Raw genomic sequence first — 24,990 nt, 5'->3', positions numbered from 1 at the left:
CCTCCCTGAAATCTCCAGCTTAAACCTCCCTAGTTTCTTCAAATTTTTTTCAAATTATCTTCTGGTTTGTATGATTTGCAGCTTATCACTGGCCTTCTCAAATTACGGCACCCAAAGTATTTCCAGTATGGTCCAACAAGGTCAGCAGACACCGGGGCCCTTCCTTGAAGCTATGCTTCCATTCAGTCCAAGACTGACATTTTTTAATATTTTAAAATTATTTCATACTGTGGACTCATAGAATGTGAATTCATAGATCGTTTTCAGGGAAACCAATCAGAATTCTAGAGTTAGAAGTTTTCAGTTTCCATCTATGTAGTCCCTACAGCCATTACGTTTTGACAAGTAGATATCTAACTTTGTTGTCTAAACTATTGTATTTGTGACATTGATTTTTTTACCCTAAATAATATAAACCTTTTATTTGTGTATTAAATGTCATATGGGGGCAGCTGGATAGTGCCAGGAGTCACTCATGGAAACCAGGAAGTCACAAAGTCACTTCTAGGAAGGATGGAAACATCCACTGAACCCTCCCCCCCCTCCCAGTGACTTTACTTATTAACATCCCCTTATTGGAATTGCTATGATTTTTCCCCCAGGAAAAATAGAAGAGAGCAACATGCTTGCAGGGTTAATACTCTTACTCTGTCCCCCCAGAATATCACCAGGATATCCCATTCACAAAATTAAACCTAAGGATTCTCATGTACCCACTTAGATAGGACCCTCTTTTCTAGGCTTAAAACTTATGGCAAATCTGCTCAGAATTCCCCAACCTAAATCTGGGTCATATTGATTCTACCCTCTGACCCTGCACTTGGCAACAATGTTTTTGTTGAATATTTCCTTAGACATTGTGTCAGGAATTATGTGTTGAGAATGAAGTTGTGTGCCAAGTAGATGTGTGATCATGTGGGTATAAAATAAAGCCAAGCTCTGCCTAGGCGGAACAGTCTATTCTGTGAAACCTGTGCTGCGGGTTGAATACAAAAGTTGTGTCCCATTCATCATTCCGTTGGCTGTCCCACCTCCAAGGCCCCATCCCCTGTGGGAGGCTGGACCCCCACAGGGTGTCAAATCTGACCTCAAACTTCTAGCTGTGTGACCCTGGGCAAGTCACTTAATCCCCATTGCCTAGTCCTTACTGCCTTAGAACCAATATTGATTATAAGACAGAAGGTAATTTTTTTAACAAACAAAACAATGTATTATATTTGATTTAGCTTAATATTTTAGCTCATCACATTCTTTTTGGAATCTACCCCTCAAATCGGTGTTACACCATTCAAGCTTTCTATCAGTTGCAGATCTGTTTAGTGTGAAATTAATTATTGAATGATTAGTTATAGTAGTGAATTTCTCAAGGCACAGATTGAGTTGTTATATATAGGTCTCATTATACTTGTTACATGACTGAATACAACTCAATAGTGATTATACCACTTGAGGGAGATAAAGATAGATGAAGGATGAATCAACCTGGTGAAAGATGATTCAACTGGTCCAAGAAGTTTTTCCTAGCACAAGGTTCTACTGGTACAGGGAATGGCAAGTTGGAGACACTCCAAAGGATGTTCCAGTTACTGATCCATCCACCTTTAGTAAGGAGTAGTGTCCCATCCCTTCTTTGGCTCTCCTCCTTCCTCTCATGTATCAAAAAGGGAATACAAAAATCTTTTATTGACTTTAATATTCACTAATATCAGCTTTACCACAGTCTAAGCTTTGTCACTCCTTATACTATTATATCTTTTTTCAAACATTAAGCTTTTCCCCTCCCATCAACTCTTCTCCCCACACTTGGGAAAAGAAATCCTTTCTAATAAATGTTAGCCTGGAAATAACACAGAACTACCAAAGTAGTCAGAAAAACCAAGTCTTTAATCAGGAAAGGCTTAAGTCCAATATTTGGCCCTTTACTTAGGGCCTGGCACCAAAACTTTTACAGAGTTTACACCCTGGGTCTCTGGGGACATTATCCCTGGCGGTGACACCGCGCTAGATGATGACTCCGAGGGACAAACGAGTTTGGGAAATTTATATACCTTTTGGGAAACCGGGGGATAGAAAATGCGACTGACGTTACCATGGTTACAAGGAAATGGGAGTGTTTAAACTAGCGGACTAATTACAAGCAGGCTTGGGAAAGAGACTTTGGCCAGAGGCTGGTATCAGGGAGTGACAATAGACTCTAAAAGGATAGTCCCTGCCCTGGTGTAGGTCTTCTTGGGAAGGACCTGATATAATGGGGAAAACTTCTAATTTAGCATTTGCTTAGCCCCCTTAACTGAGATTATTATTTGCCTTAGGGTCTGTTGTTCAGCCTGAGACGAGCTAAATCTGAAATTTGGGTGGGGGTGGAGAACAGGGATGAACTTGGGGTCTCTCTCCACGTAGGAGCTAACCCTAAACTTGGGGTTCATCAGATCTTACTAAGCTTCAAGTTGGGGGTTTCTAGATTCCAGTTGACATTAATATGCAAAGTAAAACCAATTCCCATATTGATATCTTCAAAAACGCGTTTTTCATTCTGTATCTTGAGGCCATCACCCCTCTTCTGAAACTGTTTTACAACATCCCCTTGCTTTTTTACTATATTCATGTTTGCCTTTGCACCCATTTTCTCTAAATGTCTTTTAAGAATTACTTATTCCCCCTCCCTATAAGAATTGTTCCTTTGGTATCTTCTGAATTTCATTAACTTTTCCACCTCTTAAGTTTTTAAATTTTTTTATTTATTTTTCTCATCGGTTTAATATATGAGATTCTACCCATCCTTCCTCGGGTCGCTTGGAAATCTGCCCTTCCAAAATCCAGAGTGCCTATCAAATTATGCATGACTTTCCTCTATTACAAACACTTAAAGATGGTGGTCATTCCCGCTCCTCTCCCCCCACACTCCCCATTTTTATCTTGATAGAATCATTCCAGAGTTTGGGACCTTGGAGGTCTTTTTGGATCCTGATTTTTCTTATCCAGCAAGTCATCACGTCCAGATTGGTAAAAGCCACAAATTTGATAAGCATGCCATCTATTTCATCATTCAGGTCGTGGATAAAACTAACATTTTGCCAGCACAAAGACCTAGTACACTCCTCGGGAGACCTTCCAGTTAGAACAGGGCCACTAATGATAACTTAATAACTCAATACAGTTGATGAATACCCCTTGACATCTAAGCGTTCCCCGGTTCCCGGATCATAGTCGCTCAAAAAGTTTCTACTCCCTTAATTAGAATGTAGACTCCTCGAGGCCAGAGACTCATTAACATTTTTTTTTTTGGTCAGTTTCACGTTTTCAATCTAAGTGATTAGCCTAAGGCTACGGCAAACACTAAAAAGAAGTTCGCTCCCAGCCTTTCCCCAGTTCTCTTTCGCCCGGGAAAAGGCTCCGGCGCAATTTGAGACCCCATTCACTATTCAGGCTGCGCCGGCGCACAAGGCCCCCTCTCAGCACGACCAGACTTAAGGCAGCAGGGGGACCTTGGGGAACTTAGCGCAAGAGGCCTTCTAGGCCCGGGCGGAAATAAGGGCAGAGGGAGACGCCGACTTCCGGATACGCAGTCGGACGCAAGATGGCCGCCACCAAGCGAGTTCTCTATGTGGGTGAGTAGAAATTATGTCTTCAAGTTCGGCCGAGGTCAAGGTTCCGTCCGGGATGGTTCTTTTAGGAGCATCCTCCTTTATTTTCTACTCGGCCTGAGAATGCTGGGCCAGTGAGGGGAGTCTGGCTCCGTACTTCAGGCCTGGTAGGACAAGACTAGGAGGAGAAGCGGACGAGGCTATCGCGAGACCTTATACAAGCTGCAGTGGGGAAAGGGTTGGCTCCCGGACTTCGCTGAGTGCTTATGGGCGGGGCCAGGTGCATGCTGACTCCTAGGGGTGAGGCCTCGGGGCTGGGCAAGCGCTCCTTTTGCGGGCGGTGCGCTCTGAATTCTAATTTGATTCTCTGAGCATTCATTTGGGCTTAATTTTTACCTGTTTTACATTCTTTTGTATTCCTTGTTGGAATGTGAGTTCCTTGAGGGCAGGGAGTGGATTCTGCATTTTCCTCTGCTCTGCGCACCTTTTATTTTTTAAACACTTACTTTCGGTCTTAGAATCAATATTGTATATTGGTTCCGAGGCTTAAGAGCTGTAAAGGCTAGGAAATTTGGGCTAAATTACTTTATCAGGGTCACACAGCTGGGAAATGTCTGAGTGACTTGAACCCAGAACCTCCCGTCTCTGGCCTGACTCTCAATCCACTGAGCCACCCATCTGCCCCTCACCTAAATGGTTCTTAATAAATGCTTGTTCAGTTGCACAGCCTCATGCTGCTCTCAGGCTTTGGGGGAATGGGGTCAGGAAACTTCCAGGTGAGGGCATTCCATTCATCTGTATACTGGCCTCTCCAGCTTCAAGAGTTACCTAAAGCAGAGGGTATCAAAACTCGGCCCCCAAAGTGCAGTCCACACCAGCATTTATTAAGTGTCTACTATGTGCCAGGCACCTTCTAAGTGATGGAGGCACAAAGAAAGGCAAAAGATGGTTGCCCCAGCTCCGAGTCTAAGAGAACATAGTAGGCACTTAATAAATGTTTGCTCACCGCTAAAAATTGTTAACCAAAGACCTTCAATATTTATGTTTTGTTGTTGGTCAGTTGTTTTCTATCGGGTCCAATTCTTTGTGACTCCATTTGCTGGTTTTCTTGGTAAAGTTACTGGAGTGATTTGCCATTTTCTTCTCCAGCTCATTTTACTGAATGAGGAAACTGAGGCAAACTGGATTAGTTAAGTGACTTCCTCCAGGGTCACACAGCAAGTAAGTGCCTGAGCTTGGATTTGAACTCCTGAAGCCAGGCCCAGCTTTCTGTCCACTACCTACTTATAGGCTCCTCCTCCCTTCTCTTCTGGGCCCTTTGTTGACTGAGATTAAACTTTCTCCTAAATCTGTCAGTGTCATTCATTCTTTTGGTTGTTAATATTTTATTTTTTTCCCTCAATTATATATAATAGCAATTTTTAACATGTTTCCTGAAATTTTGAGATCCAAAATTGCTTCCCTCCCTTTTCCCTGAGAGAATAAGCAATTTGATCTGGTTTTATACATGTATGTCCTGCAAAACATATTTTCATGTTGGTCAAGTTGTGAGAGAATACTTACATAAAGCCAAAACCCCAAAATAAAATAACACACCCAAATAAAATAAAAATGAAAAATAGTAGTATGCATCCATCTGCACTGTCATTCATTCTTCTCCTACTTTGGACCAGATCTTGTGTTTGGCCCTAAGAACTACAAAAAACAAAAGGCAAACAGTTCCTGCCCCCCCAGCAGCTTACAGTCTACCTAAGGAGACAAGAGGAACATATATAAATATATGCAAAATATAAAATGAGCACAAGATAATTTTGAGGGAAAGGCATTAATAGTGGCAGAAGCTTTGAAAAGGCTGGGTATATAGAAGGTGCAGTGAGCTGAATTGGGAGGGAAAACAGGGATTCTAAGAGTCAGGATGGAAGAGGAGGTACATTCCATGCAAGGAGAACAACCATGTAGAGGCAGGGAGATTGGAGATGAGGTTCTTGAGAATGCTTCTACATAGCTGATTTTTTCTGGAGTAGCAGGTAGCCTAGTAGGTCTGAAGTCAGGAAGATTTGACTTCAAATCTCGCCTCAGACACTTACTAACTGTGTGATGTTGAGAGCAAATAACTTACTCTATTATTGCCTCAATTTTTCCAATTGTAAAATGAAAAAATAATAGCCCTTACCTTCCAAGGTTGTTGTGAGGATCAAATGAGATAATAATTGTAGAGTGCTTAGTGCAGTGCCTGGCACAGAGGAAGCTCTTGCTAGGTAAAATGTTAACTATTTGTTATTGCAGACAAATTGTTTCCTTGTCATAGATGTAAGGTCCTTGCGAGGGCATAGAATTGTCATTTGTGTCTTTGTGTTTCCAAGTCAAGCACATTGTTGACACACAGTGTCATGGATTTGGAGCTTTAAACCCTAAGGGACATTGCATGTCATTTAGTCCAAATCCATCCTTTTTCAGATGAGGACACTGAGGTGCTGCGTTGGGTTGAGCTTTCTTCCCTAAACCATGTGCCTGACTATAGCATATATGAAGGAGAATAGAGAAGGGTGTCTTTGGTTCATTTGCAGGTGGGCTGGCAGAAGAGGTGGATGAGAAGGTCCTTCATGCTGCTTTTATTCCTTTTGGAGACATCACAGACATTCAGATACCACTGGATTATGAAACAGGTGAGCATGATTATTGGGTCTCTTCCATTATCTTAGGGAGAAAATTACAGAAGTGCCAAGGAAAATCAAGGAACCATCTGGGATTTGTTGGGACACCTTGGGGAGAGGGGCAGTACAAAAATACCAGCTGCACTTTAGATGAAGAATCAGTGTTTTGTGCTGTCAGACCTGGGGAGAGAGTTACTCTGAGTCAGCAGTGCATTAGGGCACTGGCCTGAGAGTCAGGAAGGCCAGCCAGGATTCAGATCCTGCATCAGTTACCCAAGAGCTTGGTCATTCTGGCCAAATCATTTCACCTCAGTGAGCCTCAATTCCTCATCTATAAAAGAAAGATAACAATTGCACCTGCCTCACAGTATTCTTCTGAGGTTCAATCAAAAGAAAGTATGTCAAGTGCTTTGCTCTTTTGTTTTATCCCAGTTGGACTTCTTGTTCTCCAAGCCCTACATCCTCTCTCCTAACTCTGCCTCTGAATACTGTAATCTCTCAGACAGCAGAGGCTACTCAGTTCTTTCCTTTGTATACCAAGTGTCAATAGCATAGGAGTTGAAGCAAACTCAGTAAATATTACTTTATAGATAGTGTGTTAGATTGAGAAGAAGTCTGTCTTGGCCTATAAACCATTTTTTAAATCATGTTTGACTATTTAAATTAAAAGCATTACAATAAGGGAATGTAATTTATTTTATTTTTTTAAACTTTTACCTTCTGTCTTAGAATCAATATTATATATTGGTTTCAAGGCAGAAGAGTGGTAAGGGCTACGCAGTGGGTGTTAAGTGACTTGCCTAGGGTCACACAGCTAGGAAGTATAGGAGAATGTAATTAAAGTATAGTCTCCATTATTCCCTTAAAATTGGAGGCTTGGTAAGCATTCACACTTTTCTGTCCTGTGGGTCTCTGATCAATGTGCTAGTTAATTGGTCCCAGACCTCCCCAGCAGTATGGCGCAAAGCTGGTGGCTGTGAGGGGCAAGTGGCTCCATCACCAGGACCGATGTATGACCCCCATCCCAGCCAAGTGTATTTCCTTGATTTTCCCTTATTCTCCAAAGGTGCATGCTGTGATAGTAATTTCATATTATTATATGAAATTTTTTATTATTTCTGTAGTTCTCTAGCACTGTAGAGTACTTTTCTCACAACCACATTAAAAATATATATATTTCTCCGGGCCTGGCATACTCTCAATTCCTAACTAGGCTAGATAGCATAAAGATGTTTCATTCATGTCCAGTTCTTCCTGACTCCATTTGGGGTTTTCTTGGCAGATATTGGAGAGGTTTGCCATTTCCTTTGTCAGCTTATTTTACAGATGAGGAAACCAAGGCAAACAGGGTTAAGTGACTTGGCCAGGGTCATATAGCTAGTAAGTGTCTGAGGTCAAATTTAAACTCCAGTCTCTTCCTGACTCTATGCCTAGTGTTCTGTCCATTGCACCACCTGGCTGCCCCACAATGAACAAAAAACAAATACTCTCTGATACAGATTTTGTCATTTTCTCCTTTTCCCCTTGAACTCCTTGTCTTATGATGTTTCGTATTGTAACTGTATTGTAACTATTCCTTTGTATTCATTCTCTTAGAAAAGCACCGAGGATTTGCATTTGTTGAATTTGAATTGGCAGAGGTGAGAAACATAAGCAAAAGTTTTCTTCATTTCTAGTTTTATCCTCCTGTATATCCCTCCCCTGTACCTGAAGAACTACCCTTATTAGAACAAACAAATGCAGTTCAGCAAAACCAGCCAGTCCATGACATGACTGGCAGTATATGCAGTGCTCCATACCCATAGGCCTCCTCTATAATGAGGCAGGGAGGGGGATTTTCTTCTCTCTTCTCTTCTCTTGGACATTGGAATTGTACCATGTGGTTTGGGGGTGGATGTTGGTGTGTTGGGTGTTTTTGGTTTGTTTGTTTTTTATCGTTATGACCCTGCCGCATATCATTTTTCTGGACATCATCACTTTGCTTTCTGAAGTTCCCTGGATTTGTCTGGGATTCATATTGTTTTTCCTTCTTGTTTTATACTTCTCTCTCTCTCTCTCTCTCTCCCTCCCTCCCTCCCTCCCTCCCTCTCTCTCTCTCCCTCCCTCTCTTTCTCTCTCCCCTTCCCCTCTATCTATCACCCCCCCCCCCTTTACCTTCCATCTTGGAATCAATACTGTTTTAGTTCCAAGGCAGAAGAGTGGTAAGGGCTAGGCAATGGGGGTCAAGTGACTTACCCAGGGTCACACAGCTGGGAAGTGTCTGAGGTCAGATTTGAACCTAGGACCTCCCTCTCTAGGCCTGGCTCTCAATCCACTGAGCTACACAGCTGCCCCCTCTCTCTTTTTAAACCCTTACCTTCCATCTTAAAATCAATATTGAATATTGGTTCCGAGGCAGTGGTAAGGGCTAGCAATGGGGATTAAGTGACTTGCCCAGGGTCACACAGCTGGGAAGTGTCTGAGGCCAGATTTGACGACTTCTTTCTTCATGGCCATCTAGTTGAAGGACAAACACTGTTTTAAAGGATTTCCAAAGCTTTGATTTCCCCAGTTTTGCCCTTTGCTATGGTCAACATGGAATCTAGGAAACCCAAACTTTCCCAAGAAGATCCAAACTTGGGCAGGAACCATCCTTTAGTATCCTTTGTAAGCAGCCCCTTCTCTTACACCCTAGCCTTTAGCAATGATTCCTTTCCCAAGCTTGGTTGTATCCTGTCAGTGTAGTTTGAACACTCCCATTTCCTTTGTAGCTATAGTGATGTCAGTGATTAAAGAGTGATTTTGACTATTTAATAGTTCCGTTTTTTCCCAGTCAACACTACAAAATGAGCCATTCTTGCTTGGAGTCCCTTTTGAAGGGTGTTTTTACCAATGAGGGTTTTTCATAGAGATCCCAATAAAAGAGGTTCCTGCTCCCAGACCAAAGACCTTGTCTGGGATGTCTGGGTTCATTTTGGGAAGCCTTGAGGTGCCTGGTACCTGCTGGACAGTACTACTCCTAGGACTAGGGAGACAAAGACAAAAGATTGTCTGCCCTCGGGGAGCTTACATTTTATTGGAGTAGAGGTAATAGCTCTCTAAGAAAGTAAATACAAAGCAATTCACTGGAAGATGCTTGGGATGGGCTGGGGAAGCCTGGAGGATACCAACCAGGAAAAGGCCTAAGGTAGGAGGAGGTCCTGGGCTGGGCTTCCAAGGAGTATGGGGAGGGGGAGGAAGTGTAGGCACTATGCATCTTGTGCATGGGGAACAGCCAGCATTCCAGCAGGAGTCATACAAATTAGGACCTAAGGGGGGTGTGAACCAGCCTGTGGAGGTCTCCCAGTTTTTGGCTGAGAAATTTATATTCTAGAGGCAGAATGTTGAATTTGAAGTATTTACCAGACATCCAGCTGGCAGTTAGTATGAGGTATAGTAGTTCAAGGGAGAAACTAGGCCTAGATAATAGTGATTTGAGAATCATCTGTACCTAGAGAGAGAAGAGGGCCTGTGCAGAACTTTGCTTAGAAGATCATGTGAGAGAATGGTTAATGGTAACCTTTTAAAAAATTTTTTTAAAAATCCTAATTTCTGCTTGCTATTAATGCCCAATGGCACTTCCTTGTCTCTACAATTTATAATTCACTTTTTTATTTGCTCTTTTTAGGATGCAGCAGCAGCAATTGATAACATGGTATGTATTCTATTCCTTACTGCTTTCATTTTTTATGTTTTCATTATCTAATTTTTGAATCCATACGTCATCTCCTGGCCACTAAACAAATCTCTATATAAAATGTTTATCTCTAGTTTAGAGCTGCCCTTGACTTTTGGTGAAAAATAACTATCTTAAACGCTGTTACTTTGTACTAACTTAGTTTGACATTTCCCCTGGTAACTTCTGAGCACAGTGAACCCAAGTAGATTTCACACTTACTCATGCCTTATTTTAGGTCAGCCCTGAAAACCTGATAGCACTTGGTGGCTTGTGGAAAGAGACTCCCAAACCCATCTTCATTTCACAGTGAGCACAAAGAAAGCTTCTTCTGTGAGGAAGGTCAAGATGCTTTGTATATGTGTGAGATTAATGGGAGAAATCCCAAGAACACTTGGAGGAACTTGTGAGTAGTTCTTTAGGATAAAATGAACCCCCTGGGATAGAAGATAGAGAGCTGACTTTGGAGTCAAGAATACTCTGAGTTCAAGTTCTGCTTCTGATACCAGGTGTACATAGGCCAGAGACTTCTATCTTGACTCTTGGGGCAAACTTTGTTGGTTGAGTAAGGTCAGAGGGCTCATACCACATTGGCTGTAGAAGGATGACATTTGCATTCAAGCCATTCTTAATGACCTTCTGCCAAATTAGAGAGGGCTGTGATCTACCTTGGCAGAGGGGGAGCTCTGAAAACATGAACTTTCAGATAATAGTGTGTGTTTATAATATAGCATTATCATAGCTTTTAGTTATGACAAGCATTATATGCCGCATCTACCACTAGGAAGACAGAAAAAGCAATGGCATTCCCATTTTACATACTAGAAAATGGAAGTTTGAGTGACTGGCTCAAGGTTGCACAACCCATGGGCAGAGGGGCTGAGACTTATTTCTACTCTATGAGACACTGCTAATCACTGGGTACGCAAAGATACATGTGACCATGAGCCCCGCTTTCTAGGAGCTTAATGTCTACTAGAGGGAAATGATATCTGCCACCAAAAGAGCACATGTCAAGGAGCCTTTGGGAAGTATATTGGAAGTATATCATTCCAGCCAAATGTTAGAAGGACTTCAAGGAGGGAGATATGATTTTTATTTCTTTATTTTAAAACCCTTACTTTCTGTCTTATTAATTCCAAGATAGAAGAGCAAGGGCTATGCAAACAGGGTTAAGTGACTTGCTAAGACCAGATTTGAACCCAGGTCCTCTCAACTTTAGGCCTAGTACTCTATCCTCTTTGCCTCCTGGCTGTCCCAGAAATGACTTTTAGGTACAGGGGGAAATAGTGAGTCAGAAAGGCTTAAGGAGATAAGATACCTGAATTGATCCTTGAAGGAGGGGAGGGACTTCAACAGGCTTAAAAGGTTTTAATGTTCTCTGCAAATGAGAGGTATTTTATTGTTATTCCTATCCTGGAGATGGAGTAGTAGCATGAACATGGAGTCCAGTCTGCCAGGAACATGGAGAACACGAAGGGAGTGTTAGCAGATAAGGCCGGAAAGGTAGGTGGGAGCCACATTGTAAAGGGGTTTCAGTGCCAGCTCAGGAGCTGATTTATTCCCAGACATTGGAGAGCCACTGATGGTTTTGTGTAAAGGAGCAGTGATGGGATCAGAGCTCATGAAAATTCTGTGGGTAGTGAGATAGAGGATGGATTGGAAGGAGAACACACTAGTTCAGTCATATGGGCAATAAGAGATGAGGGGCCGTGGGGGTGACCAGGAGTACGGAGATTTGAGCCATCTTGTTGGCATGGAACCCACCAGCTCTGGCCTCTGATTGGGTTCCTAGACTGATGGAGAGGAAGAGGAATTAACTGACTCACCTGTCAAGGATGGTGATGCTGTTAATCAAGTTAGGAGGCCAGGGAGCTGTGGGGGTGGGGGTGGGGGGGCCAATAGATTTGGCTTTAAACTTGTTGAATTTGAATGACAGATTCAAACCAGCACATGAGCAACATTGTCTTCCTTCATCCCCACTTCTCTTACCCATTTGACCTGTTATTCCATTCCATGATGTGAAGGTATCCAATAGGAGAACTCTGAGAAAAGTTGGCAGGAAAAGTGGTCATTTGGGAAAATCCCCAAAAGAGAGAGGTAACAAAGTCATGGGATGGGGTGCAGTGAAGAAAGTGTGCAGGACACCCAAGGACTGACCTCGGGGAATGCCACTTTTTATTTTTTTTTCTTAATGTATCAATATATGTTTGATTCAATACAGCAAACACTTCCCATCTAAACCCTACAAAGTACATTCCCAGAAATCATGTTAAGCAAACTCTCCAAATAGTGTGATTGCCACTGATAGCATGTCACTTTCCATTTTATAGTTGCCCGTTGTAAACTGATGACAGGGTGGCAGCAGCGTCGGCCTTGGTACTTGGCGTCATCCCAAGTTCTCTTGCCACCTAGTGTTGACTCGGTTTACTTTATATTTATGTTGCTCTTTTGTATGACTTCAGAGAAAGCCAGCTGGTGCTGCTGATGGATAGAATGCTAAGCCTGGAGTCAGGGGCACCCGAGTTCAAATCTAGCCTCAGACACTTAACTAGCTGTGTGACTGAGCAAATTCCTTAATTCTGTTTGCCTTAGTTTCTCTAGTTGCAAAATGGAAGTCCCAAAGCACCTACCACCCGACATGGTTGTGAGCATCATATGAGGGAATGCTTATAAAGTGCTTAGCATGATGCCTGGCACACAGTAGGTGCTTATTATTATTATTTTTTTAACCCTTATGTTCCATTATAGAAGGCAGAAAAGCAGTAAGGGTGGGGGGGAGGAAAAGAAAATGATCTATGTCTTTAACGAATAATGCTTGGAAATGATCAAATAAAATATATTAAAAAAAAAAAAAAAGCAGTAAGGGCTGGGTGGTGGGGATTAAATGACTTGCCCAGAGTTACACAGCTAGGAAGTGTCTATGGCCACATTTGCACCCAGGACCTCCCAACTTCAGACCTGGCTCTATCCACTGAGCCCCTAGCTGCCCCACTTAATGTTAACTTTTAGAGGAGTGGCATAGGGAGCTGAAGATGACTGGTGAGAATGTGATTAGAATGAATAAGGAGGGTTTGTAGTTGGGAATTTGAGAGAAGGCTTGGACAGTTCTTGTAGAGATAGTGATAGAGAATCAGAAGTAAAAAAAAAAGCATTACATTAGTGAAGGCTTAGACAAAACTGGAAAACATCCCTTTGTGGTTGGTTCATTCATTTAAGTGACCTGACTTTCTCGGGGAGCAGTCGGCCCCTTGGAAGTGGAGGAGGGCAGAGCGTAGGAGTTGCCCCAGCTTAAAGGGTTGCAGGTGGAAGTGCTAAAAGGTCAGGTTGTCCAGGGGCTTGACTATGGAGAAAGAGTCTTACTGACATTGTTAATTATAGGGTCAGGCCTGGGTGGGGTGGGAAATGAGAGATAAGAACTGGCTTTCTGGACTGGGCAAATAAGGAAAAGTCAGGCGACTGGGCCTGTAAGGGTGAAGAACAGGTATGGGAGGACTAAGAGAGGTGGAAGAACAGGGGAGTGTGGTCAGAGGATGGAATTTCAGACTCAGGATCTTGAGTTGAGGGGATGAGCTCCCAGGCACATACACCCTGATGGTGAGTGGCTGGAGAAGAGGGAGGGGAGAGGTCACAGGAGGTAGGAAGGATAACAGATTCTTTTTTTTTTTTTAACCCTTACCTTCTGTCTTGGAGTCAATACTGTGTATTGGTTCCAAGGCAGAAGAGTGGTCAGGGCTAGGCAATGGGGGTCAAGGGACTTGCCCAGGGTCACACAGCTGGGAAGTGTCTGAGGCCAGATTTGAACCCAGGACCTTCCATCTCTAGGCCTGGCTCTCCATCCACTGAGCTACCCAGCTGCCTCCAGGAAAACAGATTCTTAAAAGCCCTCAGAGGTCATTTTGTCCAGTCTATAACTGAAGAGGAACCCTGAACAAACAAATGGTCGCCCAGCTTCCCCTTGACCTTAAGTCAGGGGTGGAGGGAGTGAGGAACCAACCTACTACCTCTTCTGCACACCTCTAGTTGTTAGGGGATGTCAGCCCATGTGCTCAGGCCCAGAGTTCAAATCCAGCTTCAGACATGTACTCACTGTGCAATCCTGGGCAAGTCGATATACCCTGTTGGCCTTAGTTTACTCATCTATAAAATGCGCTAGAGAAGGAAGTGGCAAACCACTCCAGTATCTTTGCCAAGAAAATCCCAAGTAGGGTCACATAGAGTTGGACATGATTAATTAACTAAGCAACAATTGTTAGGTTTTTCTTACCAGAAGCCTACCTCTGCCCTTCTGTAACTTCTCCCGTTTTCCCTTAATTCTGCCCTGTAGGGGCTCTCAGAATAAACCCATTTTCTCCCATATGACTGCCTGTTAGGTAACTCAAGAGAGCCGTCATCACATCCCCCCACTCGAGCGTTCTCTTCTCTAGGCCAAATATCCATAGTTCTTTCAAGGCCTTCTATCCCCTCACTCTTCCGGACAGCCACTCTAGTGTACACCAGCCTGCCACTGTCCTTCCCAGTGTAGCGCCCAGAATCGAACACAAGGAGAGGATTGTAGAAGGCCCACAGTGTGGGTGGCTGTAAGATCTCCCAAGATGCCTGCAGAGAGGGGATGGAGAGGAACGTTGTGAGCCACTTCATAGAAAAAGGTGGGAGCGTGCCAGGGAACAGGAGAGATTAGTTTACTGGGAGGCAGGAACTGCAAGGGATGAAAGGTGAAAAAAGTGAAAGCAGCTGAGTGAGGGATAAAAAGTGTACATGGGGAGCACGGAAGGAGTCCTGGTTCTGTCTCCAAGCCCTGGAAGAGAGACCGCCAGAAGTCTAGACTCAGCATTTAGAGAGCATCTCGGCCCGACTCAGTGAGGGAATAAGGAGCTTGGAAGGCTTGTCCAGCGTCACGGAGGCAGTGTGCAACAGCCCCAGGATTCAGAACTATCCAGCTGGCTAAATATTTGGCCTTTTGGGGGAAGCTTGATTTCACCAAATGTGAGGAGAGGAGGGAGAGTGCAGATCTTTAGTCAGAAGAGGCCTTGGTGCCCTCCCTCCTTTGATGAAGCTAGTGGGATCCTGCCTGGGTTAGGTAATAGCGGAGATAGCATTTGGCCCTGGGTCTTCCAATTCTGGAGCCAGGGTCCTTCCTTCTGTGGAATGGAATGGGGTTTTTCCAAGCTCTTGTGGAAGAGGCAGGTAGGGAAGGAGGCTGGAACAAAAGGAGGGCGCTTGTGCTTCTCTCCATGTCTCTGGCCTTGAGGGATTGGGACAGCAGAGAATTGAGAAGGGAACTGAGAAGCCTGCCAGCCCCAGGAGAAAGGGAGCCCTGAGCAGGCAAAAATTACCTTCAGGGAGTAGTGGACAGAGTTAAGAAGCCCTCCTTTTTTTAATCCCTTTTCATCAGCTTAAACCTCACAGTATCAACTGTATTTCAGTTTTACTCTCATTCCTTTTAGAATGAGTCTGAGCTCTTTGGAAGAACAATTCGGGTCAATTTGGCTAAACCAATGAAAATTAAAGAAGGCTCTTCCAGACCAGGTGAGTGAAAGGACTAATTGGGGATAGCTAGTGGCTCATTGGGTAGAGTCAGGTCTAGAGATGGTTGGTCTTGGGTTCAAATATGGCCTTAGATATTTCTTAGCTTTGTGACAGTGGGCAAGTCACTTAACCCCAGTTGCCTAGCCCTTACTGCTCTTCTACCTTGGGACCATTACTTAGTATTGATTCTAACACAGAAGGTAAGGAATGGCCTTTAAAAGAAGAAGGAGGAAAGAAAAGAGACTAATTGTCAATTTCCCAAGGATGTCCTTGAGTTTGTTTTGGAGCATTTTTACCTCTTCTCTGTGGCTGATGTTTCTGAACAGGACTCTCCTGCCACAAACTATTTTGTTATAATGATAAAAGGATAATGAGCAAGAAAAACTGACTTCTCTTTAGAGCAAAAATATACAAATTGTTGCTACTTGAAAGGAAAAGTTAATTTCTTTATTTCCTATCTGTGATTTGCAGTTTGATGCTAATTAGAGATGTGTAAAAAATCACCTTTTTTTTTTTTGTGTAGTCCTTTAGGGTTTATAGAATGCATTTGTTAACAGCCACTGTGTGAGGTAGAAAGCACAAGAATCTCCATCCCAATTCTAGGGTTAAGAAAATTGAAGCTTAGAGTTTGGCAGGTCCTTTGCCTTAGGCTGCAGAGTGACTAAGAGGAGTCTCAGAGATGAATATTGAGGCTTCCCAGGCCAGAGCTCCCTCCAATGGCTTGGCTGCTTTTCTGTTGTGAGCAGACACTTATACTTACGTCACATATCTCAAGGACAAGTGGTGCTGGGACCAACCCTCCCAAGAAGTGACTGTCCTATTTCCAAGGGACTGGCTTGGCCCCTTTGCTCCATCCTTCCTAATGCTAAGAACTGTTTTCTCTTCAAATAAAGAAGAGATGAAATTTTCCACGATTAGCCTTTTTTCTATCCAGCTGCGAGGACAAATTGTCCCCTTTACTGGATGACTAAAGCAGTCATGAAATGGACATCCCCACTTAGTGGTCACTCACTGTTCTGGCCCTCATACCATTGGTGCGGTTTCTTTTCTTTTCACCCAGTGTGGTCAGATGATGAGTGGTTGAAGAAATTTTCTGGGAAGACACTTGAGGAGAATAAAGAAGAAGGGGCATCAGAGCCTCCCAAGTCGGAAGCCCAGGAGGTAAATAACAGGGCCCAAGCCTTTCTGAGTAGAGACTGAATAAATTATAGTGCTTTTGAGATGGGTTATGTCAGATGAAGAAGGGTGGAATGGGAAGGGACAGGAACAAGCATTTATTAAGCTTCTATAGGGTGCCAGGCACTGCTAAGCCCTTCTACAACTCTTCTTTTATATCATCTTCACAATAACCTTCTGAAATAGATACTATTGTTATCTCCCTCTTTTTTTCTTTTACATTTGAAGAAACTGGGACAAAGATTAAGTGACTTGGGTAATATAGCTCATAAGTGTCTGTCTGGATTTGAATTCAGATCTTCTTGACTCCAGTACCCTATCCACTGTGCTGCCTAACTGCCTGGGATGGGAGAGAACTTGGAGGTGGGACATCAACTTATGCTTTATAATGCTAGGAGCCTCTTAAGTGTGGGAATTTTCAAGGGCACAAAGGCCCTGGTTTGTGGCTGTGATCTGATAAGACATAGACCTCCTTTAAGCTTTGGAGTCATTGAGAGCCAAGGGGAACAGTATATGATGTGAGCATGCATTTATTGAATATCTGTATTGCTCTGACTTCATATTTTGGGAATTTTTTAAAAATCCTTACCTTCTGTCTTGGAACCAATTGGTTCCTATAGCATCCCAAGCATATTCACATCTATGAAATATAAATGACTGTATGGCTACTGTGTCTCCAAGCATAAGGTTATACCAAGGAGGCTTGTGAATGTAACCTTGAACTGGCCATGCGGCCCTTGGCTAAGACAAACTCATTAACATGCTCGGACTCAATTCCCCGGGAAAGCGGGTTTGCAGTCTACACGCCCAAAGGTGTTCCCTCTACCTTGCCACCCAATCTTAATTGTCTATACTTTGTGACGTGTTACTACGTGCTTGGGAGTACCGCCCAAGCAGGACAGGAATAAATTCAGAGGCAATCCCATGAACTTCCTCTTGGCCTTTCTCCCTTCCATGGAGCTCCACTGGGCTCCTCAATGACTATGTCTCTCTCTCCTCTTGACCTTCTCCTTCCCCGAGGCTGTAATCATCTCGGCCTGCATTTCCTATCTTAATCTCCTCATCTACCTTTTTTGTGTTCCTTTGTACTCATACTCTCCTATCAAAGGGAGTATCATAGGGATTGCCTGCCCTATCCAACCACTGACTTGTCCGTGTCTTTCATTTCCACCCTGGTTCCTACCTCTCCTTGGGTCCCATCACAAAGGTGAGCCCCTTCCCTTGTGGGACCCTGCTGGTCAGGGAAGTCCATTAAGGAAAACCCCACAGTTCCAAGACAGAAGAGTGGTAAGGACCAGGCAATTAGGGTTAAGTGACTTGTCCAGGGTCACATCTGAGTCTAGATTTGAACCCAGAACTTTCCATTTCCAGGCCTGATTTTACTGAGCTCCCTAGTTTCCCTAAAAGAATCTTTTTGAAAAATTATTTTTAAAAATTTTCATTAAATATTTCCCAATTACATGTAAAAAAATAATTTTTTAAAGCAATCATTTAAAAAATTGTTTGAGTTCCAGATTCTCTTCCTCTCTCATGGCTCTCCTTGAGATGTCAAGCAATTAGATATTAATTATCCGGTGAAGTCATGCAAAGCATATTTCTCTGCTAACTATGGCAAAAAGAAAACCCAAACAAAATCAAATAAAATAAGAAAAAAATTAAAAATATGTTTTATGGAGCAGCAAGGATACCTCAGTGAATAGAGAGCCAGGCTTGGAGTCGGGGAGAATCTGAATTCAAATCTGGCCTCAGATACTTCCTAGCTGTGTGACCCTGAATGGATCACTTTACCCTGATTACCTGGCCCTCACTGCCCTTCTCAATGCTTATGATTCGATGGAAAGTAAGGATTTTAGTTTTAAAGTATGCTTCATTCTGCATACAGAGTTCATCAGTTCTTTCTTTGGAAATAGCATCTTTCACCACAGGTCTGTAGTCATTGTCTTAGATGTCTTGATGAGAATAACTACGTCCTTACATTATTGCTGTGTACAATGTTCACCTGGTTTTACTCATTTCACTTGGCATGTGTTCATATACATCTTCTCAGGTAAAGAGTACCTTTTTTTGACAAAATGAGTGGGGAGAGGTCCTCGGTATAGTGAAACGGTGCTCAAAAAATTTGTTTTTTATTTTTCAAGATATTGAGAAGTCTTATTGTAGGTATGTACTGGTCTGAGAGAGAGAGAGAAATCTGAAGAAAACTTATTTGCTCACAATGAGAAACAATTATTAATGTCAAGATTTAAAAAAATTTTTTTTACCCTTCCCTAGGGAGAGCCCCCAGCCAAAAAGGCTAGAGCAAATCCTCAGGTGTACATGGATATCAAGATTGGAAACAAGCCTGCTGGGCGAATCCAAATGCTTCTGCGCTCTGATATTGTTCCCATGACAGTAGGTAAAAGCAAGTTGCCCTTCCTTCTACCCAAGTTATAACTGCCTTCTACAGCATCCCTGGTGAATGATTATCCAGAATATCCTTGAAGGCCTTCAGTGGCACGGGACTCTCATTCTCTTATAAGAGGGGCCCATTGCATTTTGGATAATTCTCCTTTTCCTCCTTTTGATCCAAAACCTGCTTTTCTGTAACCTAAGGAGGACAAGTCTAACCCTTCTTCACAACCTAATACTGGGGATAGTGATTGGGGGTTAAGATGTGGGGAGAGGAAAGGAGAGGAGGGGACCAGAGAGTTATTAATCAAGAATCTTTTTTATTTTATTTTTAAAGTATTTTTCCATGGTTACATGATTCATGTTCTTTCCCTCTCCCTTCCCAGAGCTGACAAGCAATTCCACTGGGTTATGCATGTATTATCACTCAAAACCCATTTCCATATTATTCATTTTTGTAATAGAGCAATCTTTTAAAACCAAAACCCCACATCCTATACCGAGATAAGTGATAAATCAAATGTTTTCCTTCTGTGTTTCTATCCCAATAGTTCGTTCTCTTGATGTGGATAGTGTTCTTTCTCATAAGTCCCTCAGGATCATCCTGGATCGTTGCATCGCTATTAGTAGCAAAGTTGATTACTTTTGATCGTCTCATAATGTTTCAGTTACTGTGTACAATGTTCTCCTGCTTCTGCTCATTTCATTCCACATAAGTTTGTGGAGATCTTTCTAGTTCACGTAGAAATCAAGCAGTTTATTGTCCCTTATTGCACAATAGAATTCCATCACCATCAGATACCACAATTTGTTCAGCCATTCCCCAATTGATAGACACCTCCTCATTTTCCATTTTTTTGCTAACACAAAGAGTGCAGCTATGAATATTCTTGTACAAGTCTTTTTCCTTATTATCTCTTTGGGGTACAAACCCAGCAGTGCTATGGCTAGACCAAATGGCAGACAGTCTTTTATCGCCCTTTGGGCATAGTTCCAAATTGCCCTCCAGAATGGTTGGATCAATTCACAGCTCTACCAGCAGTGCATTAATGTCCCAATTTTGTCGCATCCCAGCTAACATTTATTATTTTCCTTTACTGTCATATTGGCCAATCTGCTAGGTGTGAGGTGGTACCTCAGAGTTGTTTGGATTTGCATTTCTCCAATTAGGAAGGATTTAGAACACTTTTTCATGTGCTTATTGATTTTTTGATTTCTTTATCTGAAAACAGCCCATTCATATCCTTTGACCATTTGTCAGTTGGGGAAATCAAGAATCTTTTCAGTGTAAGTTCTTAAAGAAAAATAACATTTTACTAAACTAAACTTATTTCATTTTCCTACACCAGAGAATTTCCGTTGTCTATGCACCCATGAAAAAGGCTTTGGCTTCAAGGGAAGCAGTTTCCACCGTATCATCCCCCAGTTCATGTGTCAGGCAGGGGATTTCACCAACCACAATGGCACTGGGGGTAAATCTATCTATGGAAAAAAGTTTGATGATGAGAACTTCATTCTGAAACATACAGGACCAGGTAGGAATAAACCTGTGACTTTCATGGGCCCTCATTTTCTAGGAAACATGAGACCAGATTATAGTTTAATATCTTTGAATGAAAGTGTGAATGCTGTAAAGTATTGAAATATCCATATGCACGTGCTTATGTCTATACACGCCCCCAGATATTCTGTTCCCAGAGGCTCTGTCAGTGGACCACCAGTGCTGGCAGGGCCCATGTCAGACAGACTCGAAGTTATCAGAGCCCTGGCCCAGCTCAGTGCTGAGGGGCTCTTTGATCACCAGCTCATGTACTATTTTATCCCTCACACCTCATGGAAGCCATCGTAGGTGGCATGGAAGGGTGGTGTGCTATATCGGTGGAAGGATCAACCACCCTAAGCAAATCACAGCTCCTTTTAAGGATCGATCTGCCCGTGTGGATGTATCTAGACAGACACCCACATTTTACTATGAGGACTGAGCTGAATGATGCTCTTGGTAGTATATACAATTAAGAAAAGTGTTTAATCTACCAGTATGTGGTTTCCTCATTCTTCCTTCCTGTTTACTTCTCTTCCTCCAAAACAAAACAAAGCAGCCTCTCCAGGGAGAAAGGAATGCTGGGGTTTGTTTCTTGGCTTGATTGTCCAGTTGTAAGAAGATATTGAGATTGTTAAAGGGAAACATTGGAATAGTTTGAGAGGAACTGTGTGCCTGGGCTGGCGCTTCTCCTGGGAAACAGCTGAAGTGCTTCTGCCTTCTTTCCCCAGGGCTACTCTCCATGGCAAATTCTGGTCCAAATACCAATGGCTCCCAGTTCTTCATTACTTGTGACAAGACAGACTGGCTGGATGGGAAGCATGTGGTCTTTGGCGAAGTCACTGAAGGCATGGATGTGGTACAGAAGATTGAGGTAGGAAAACAGGATCTGACTCAGCACTTTCCTCCTCAGACCTTCTCATCCCTCCTGGCTTCCTTATCTCTATTACTGTCACAACCACCCCACTGTTCCCTTCCTCCCTCTCCACACCCCGGCTTATTAATTCTCCCTTCTCAGTTTGTCTTCCGTTCATCCCCTCCTTTCCATCCTCACTGCCCCTGCTCTCATTCGGACCGTTACCATCTTCTACCTGGGTTTTTACAACTGCCGCCTGCCTCATCTCTTCACTTGCAGCTTCTTCCTCCCCGCGATTCAGATCGCATGCTCTCCCCAGAGCCATTTGTGAAAGCAGGTGTTTGCTTTAGCCTTTTTTGTCTCATGGTCCCCTTTGGCAAACTAGTGAAACCTGTGACCCACTTCTCAGAATTATGTTCTTAACCACATGAGTCAAATATACAGAAACATCAGAGCCAGGGCTCTGCAGGTACAGCGCGCAGCGGAGAAGGCTGCCCTCATAGGCGGCCTGGAGGCAGATCTTACCCCTGCAGTTATTTGGAAGTAATGAGGAGTGGAAAGACCTTTTGAGATTTTGGAATAACTGTGAGATAGGAGCTGATCTGTGATTTCTTCTAACTCCACTGTGGTTTGTGGCCTACATTTAGAACTGAAGGAAATGCTCAATTTCAGGTCAAGGTTAGTAAAGTAAAAATGGGAGCTTTTCCCCATCCAAGTTCACGAACCCCCTGAAATCCATTCATGACCCTAGTTAAGAACCCTGTTCAGAAGGATGTGCAGTGGATAGACGGCTTTCAAATGTGGCCTCAGACGCCTTCTAGATGGCTAACCCTGGGGAAGTCACTTCACCCTGTTTGCCAAAAATAACTAAATGAATGAATGACAATTTAAAAACATATATAAAGGATAGCTCTGATTATATCCGTTCTTTCCTAAAGAGCTTTCAGTGGCTCCTCCCTGCCTACAATATAAATTCCCAACTCCTTAGTCTGATGTTCGAGGCCTTCCATGTGGTGGGCCCCAGTGACTTTTCTGGCTTGATCTCATACTCTTTCCTAGCAAGTGCTCTGCTTGGGCCTGATTAGAGTGCTCAGTCTGAGCCCGCTCTGTGCTTTGTTCACGCCAAGGGTCGCCCTCGTCAGACTCCCTCCCTCGTGAGCACAACGAGAGAGCTGTGCTCCCCCCAACTCCCTGATGAGGGCATGTGTGTGTCTGGTGTCTGTCTGTCTGTGCGTGTTTGTGTTCCCTGCAGCCTCCTCCGGGCTGGCTCTGGCAGCATGGTGGGCAGGGAGGGATTGCTGACTGAGGTCAGTTGAGGCCGGAGACTCTCTGTGACGTCTTTTTGTACGTTCATGCAGGAGTTCATACTCGGTGAAACTTGGGGCTTAGGCCGGTGACCCTCAGAACAGTGTGGGGCCCCGGCCGGCCTCCTTCCTTTGTCCTATCCTCTGTACAAGGTCTGGTCTGGCCCTCGCAGAAGAGGAGGAGGTTGTGGCTGCCGCAGAAGCCAGACACCTTTCATCCCTGAATTGGGAATGATCCTCACACTTCATTTTTTCTTCTTTTTTAAAAATAAGCCTTAACTCTGTCTTAAAATCAATACCAAGTATCAGTAAGGGATGGGCAATGGGGGGTGAAGTGACTTGGCCAGAGTCACACAGCTAGGCAGTGTCTGAGGCCAGATTAGAGCCCAGGACCTCCTGTCTCCAGGCCATCTGGCTCCCCCTGTCCTTGTGCTTTCTCATCCCTCCAGGCTAAGAAAGGCAGACCTAAAGGGGCCCCTATAGATGGGGCTGTTACTCAGGAGCAGAGGGAGACTCGCTTTAGGCCCTCGAGAATGAGTCGTCCCTGTGGCCGACGTCCTTGGCCCATGTTCTCTGTGGCCTCCTTTGACGGCGTTCCCATCTGGCCAAGGCCAGGGTCCGGCACACCCGGTAGAGGGCTGCTCGGGGAGGGGCTCCTGGGTTGGAAATGGTTCCTTCACTTCGTGTTTCCTGTTGCATTGACAGGCTCAAGGCAGCAAAGATGGGAAGCCCAAACAGAAAGTGATCATCTCTGACTGCGGAGAGTACGTGTGAGGCCTCCCTTCCTTCTCTTCCTGGACTGAGCTGATGGGGTGGAAGTGAGCCGGAAGGAGACTTGGGATGCCCGGGCTGGCAGTGGCTCGGCCTCCTGGTGAAGGGTGGCCCGAAGCTCGGCAGCCTCCCGGCCTTTCTCGTGGGCACTTTAGCCCAGTGTGGCTGTGGAAACCGAGAAACCTTGGGGAGAACCAGGGGAGAAGATGGCAGATGGGCTTAGTGACCGTCCTGGCCTCAGGAGCCTCTCGCTTTGGGCCTTTTCTAGTTCTGCAAGGATGGTTTTGGGGGTCATTTTTATTTTGTAAAAATAAATTCTAATTTTTCTATTTGTGCTAGATCCCTTTGTGGAGATGTTGCCATAGACAGACCAGCGGTCATCCTGGAATAGCCCTTGTGTCTATGGCACGACTCCCCAGCCGTGCCACGAGGGGTGGGGCATTTGTCCTGGGGAGCCTGGACTGCCCTGACTCCTTCGGGATCTGAAGGGAGTCGCTTCTCTGGTCCAGGCCCTGCTTCTTTACCCGGAAAGGGTAGGGCCAAACAAGGGGTTTCTAAGGGCCTTTACAGCACTAACTTGTAGGACCCCCATTTGACAGGTTGAAACTCAAGAGCCTCTTTGCCAGGTAACATTCGAAAGTAGCGAGGAGCCTTGGGTCAGTAAGCCCGAGTACCCATCTTGCCTCAGTCACTGCCTGGCTGTGGGACTGGGCGTCCCAGCACAAGCAGGAGCTGCTCTGCTTCAGGGGAGCCCGTCGTCCTCTGACCCAGACGCTCGGCAGCTCCTTCCATCTGGCCGAGCTTCCCTGCCTCCCGGCCCCGTGTCTGGAGGTCAGCCGAGGCCCCACCACACAGCTGGGCTCTGCCTCTCTGGGAAACAGGGTTTGCCGGCGTTCGCTCGGGGAGGGACGTAATCCTGATTGAATGGCACAGGAAGCGGGTCCTTCACACAATGCCGCTTTCCCCAGAGCAGCGCCTGTCAGGACCAGCACCTCCCTCCATCCCTGCCTCGACTCTCCCGGGCCTGACCCCCTGCTGACCCGAGGAGACCCTTCCTGCCATCCTCCCTCCTCGTCAGGGGCCACGGCACGAAGTCTGGCATTTGGGCGACACTCATCTGCCTGTGCCAGTCTGGGCCCCGATGCAGGGAGAGAAGGAGAGACCCCCCCCCCCATCTTTCCCCCCAGGCCTAGCCCCTCAGGGAATGCCCGAGTGCAGAGCCCCCGACTTTGGATCTGCCTGGAATCAGTCGCCCACTGAGTGTAGAAGCTGGGTGTGCCAGCACGCCCTAACCACCGGCTCTTGGCTGGCCCTGCTCCCTTCCCTTCCCAGCAGCCTTGGTTCTGGCAGCTGCTCCTTTGGCTTCCTCACCCTTTTCCTGTCTATACCCACCAGCTCCCTGGATCACAGGACATTTTCCCTTTCCCCTCACAGGGCCTTCCCGACCAGTGCTCACCACTCCCATTGCTATAGAGGGTTGGCAGAGTCCTTTCT

The 24,990-nt window shown here is 44.6% G+C and overlaps 1 protein-coding gene across 2 annotated transcripts; it reads left to right on the top strand.

Annotated features, from left to right (window-relative positions):
• The first annotated feature begins 3,505 nt into the window (after positions 1-3,505).
• Positions 3,506-23,825, top strand: PPIE (peptidylprolyl isomerase E). 2 transcript variants are annotated; one of them, XM_001365171.5, is made up of 10 exons: positions 3,506-3,608; positions 6,152-6,250; positions 7,835-7,878; positions 9,885-9,911; positions 15,380-15,461; positions 16,522-16,622; positions 18,909-19,032; positions 20,375-20,560; positions 21,297-21,439; positions 23,431-23,825. In XM_001365171.5, exons 1-10 carry the CDS (start codon positions 3,578-3,580, stop codon positions 23,497-23,499), a joined length of 906 nt encoding a protein of 301 aa, XP_001365208.1. In that variant the 5' UTR covers positions 3,506-3,577; the 3' UTR covers positions 23,500-23,825. The 2 variants fall into 2 exon arrangements, with proteins under 2 accessions (XP_001365208.1, XP_007492898.1); XM_007492836.3 differs by lacking the exons at positions 3,506-3,608; positions 6,152-6,250; positions 7,835-7,878 and adding an exon at positions 11,355-11,438 and having other exon boundaries at positions 9,895-9,911.
• The last annotated feature ends 1,165 nt before the right edge of the window (positions 23,826-24,990 follow it).

The sequence above is a fragment of the Monodelphis domestica genome, chromosome 4 (genome assembly GCF_027887165.1).
Source record: "Monodelphis domestica isolate mMonDom1 chromosome 4, mMonDom1.pri, whole genome shotgun sequence".
Lineage (NCBI taxonomy): Eukaryota > Metazoa > Chordata > Mammalia > Didelphimorphia > Didelphidae > Monodelphis > Monodelphis domestica.
The sequence above is the reverse complement of the archived record's forward strand: the minus strand, read 5'-3'. Positions and strand labels throughout refer to the sequence as shown.

Bases quoted from the DNA above. Each gene is read 5' to 3' on its own strand.
- PPIE (XM_001365171.5), top strand. From the start codon at position 3,578: ATGGCCGCCACCAAGCGAGTTCTCTATGTGG. The intron at 3,609-6,151 runs GTGAGTAGAAAT...GTTCATTTGCAG, and splicing joins CAAGCGAGTTCTCTATGTGG to GTGGGCTGGCAGAAGAGGTG. The intron at 16,623-18,908 runs GTAAATAACAGG...ACCCTTCCCTAG, and splicing joins CCAAGTCGGAAGCCCAGGAG to GGAGAGCCCCCAGCCAAAAA.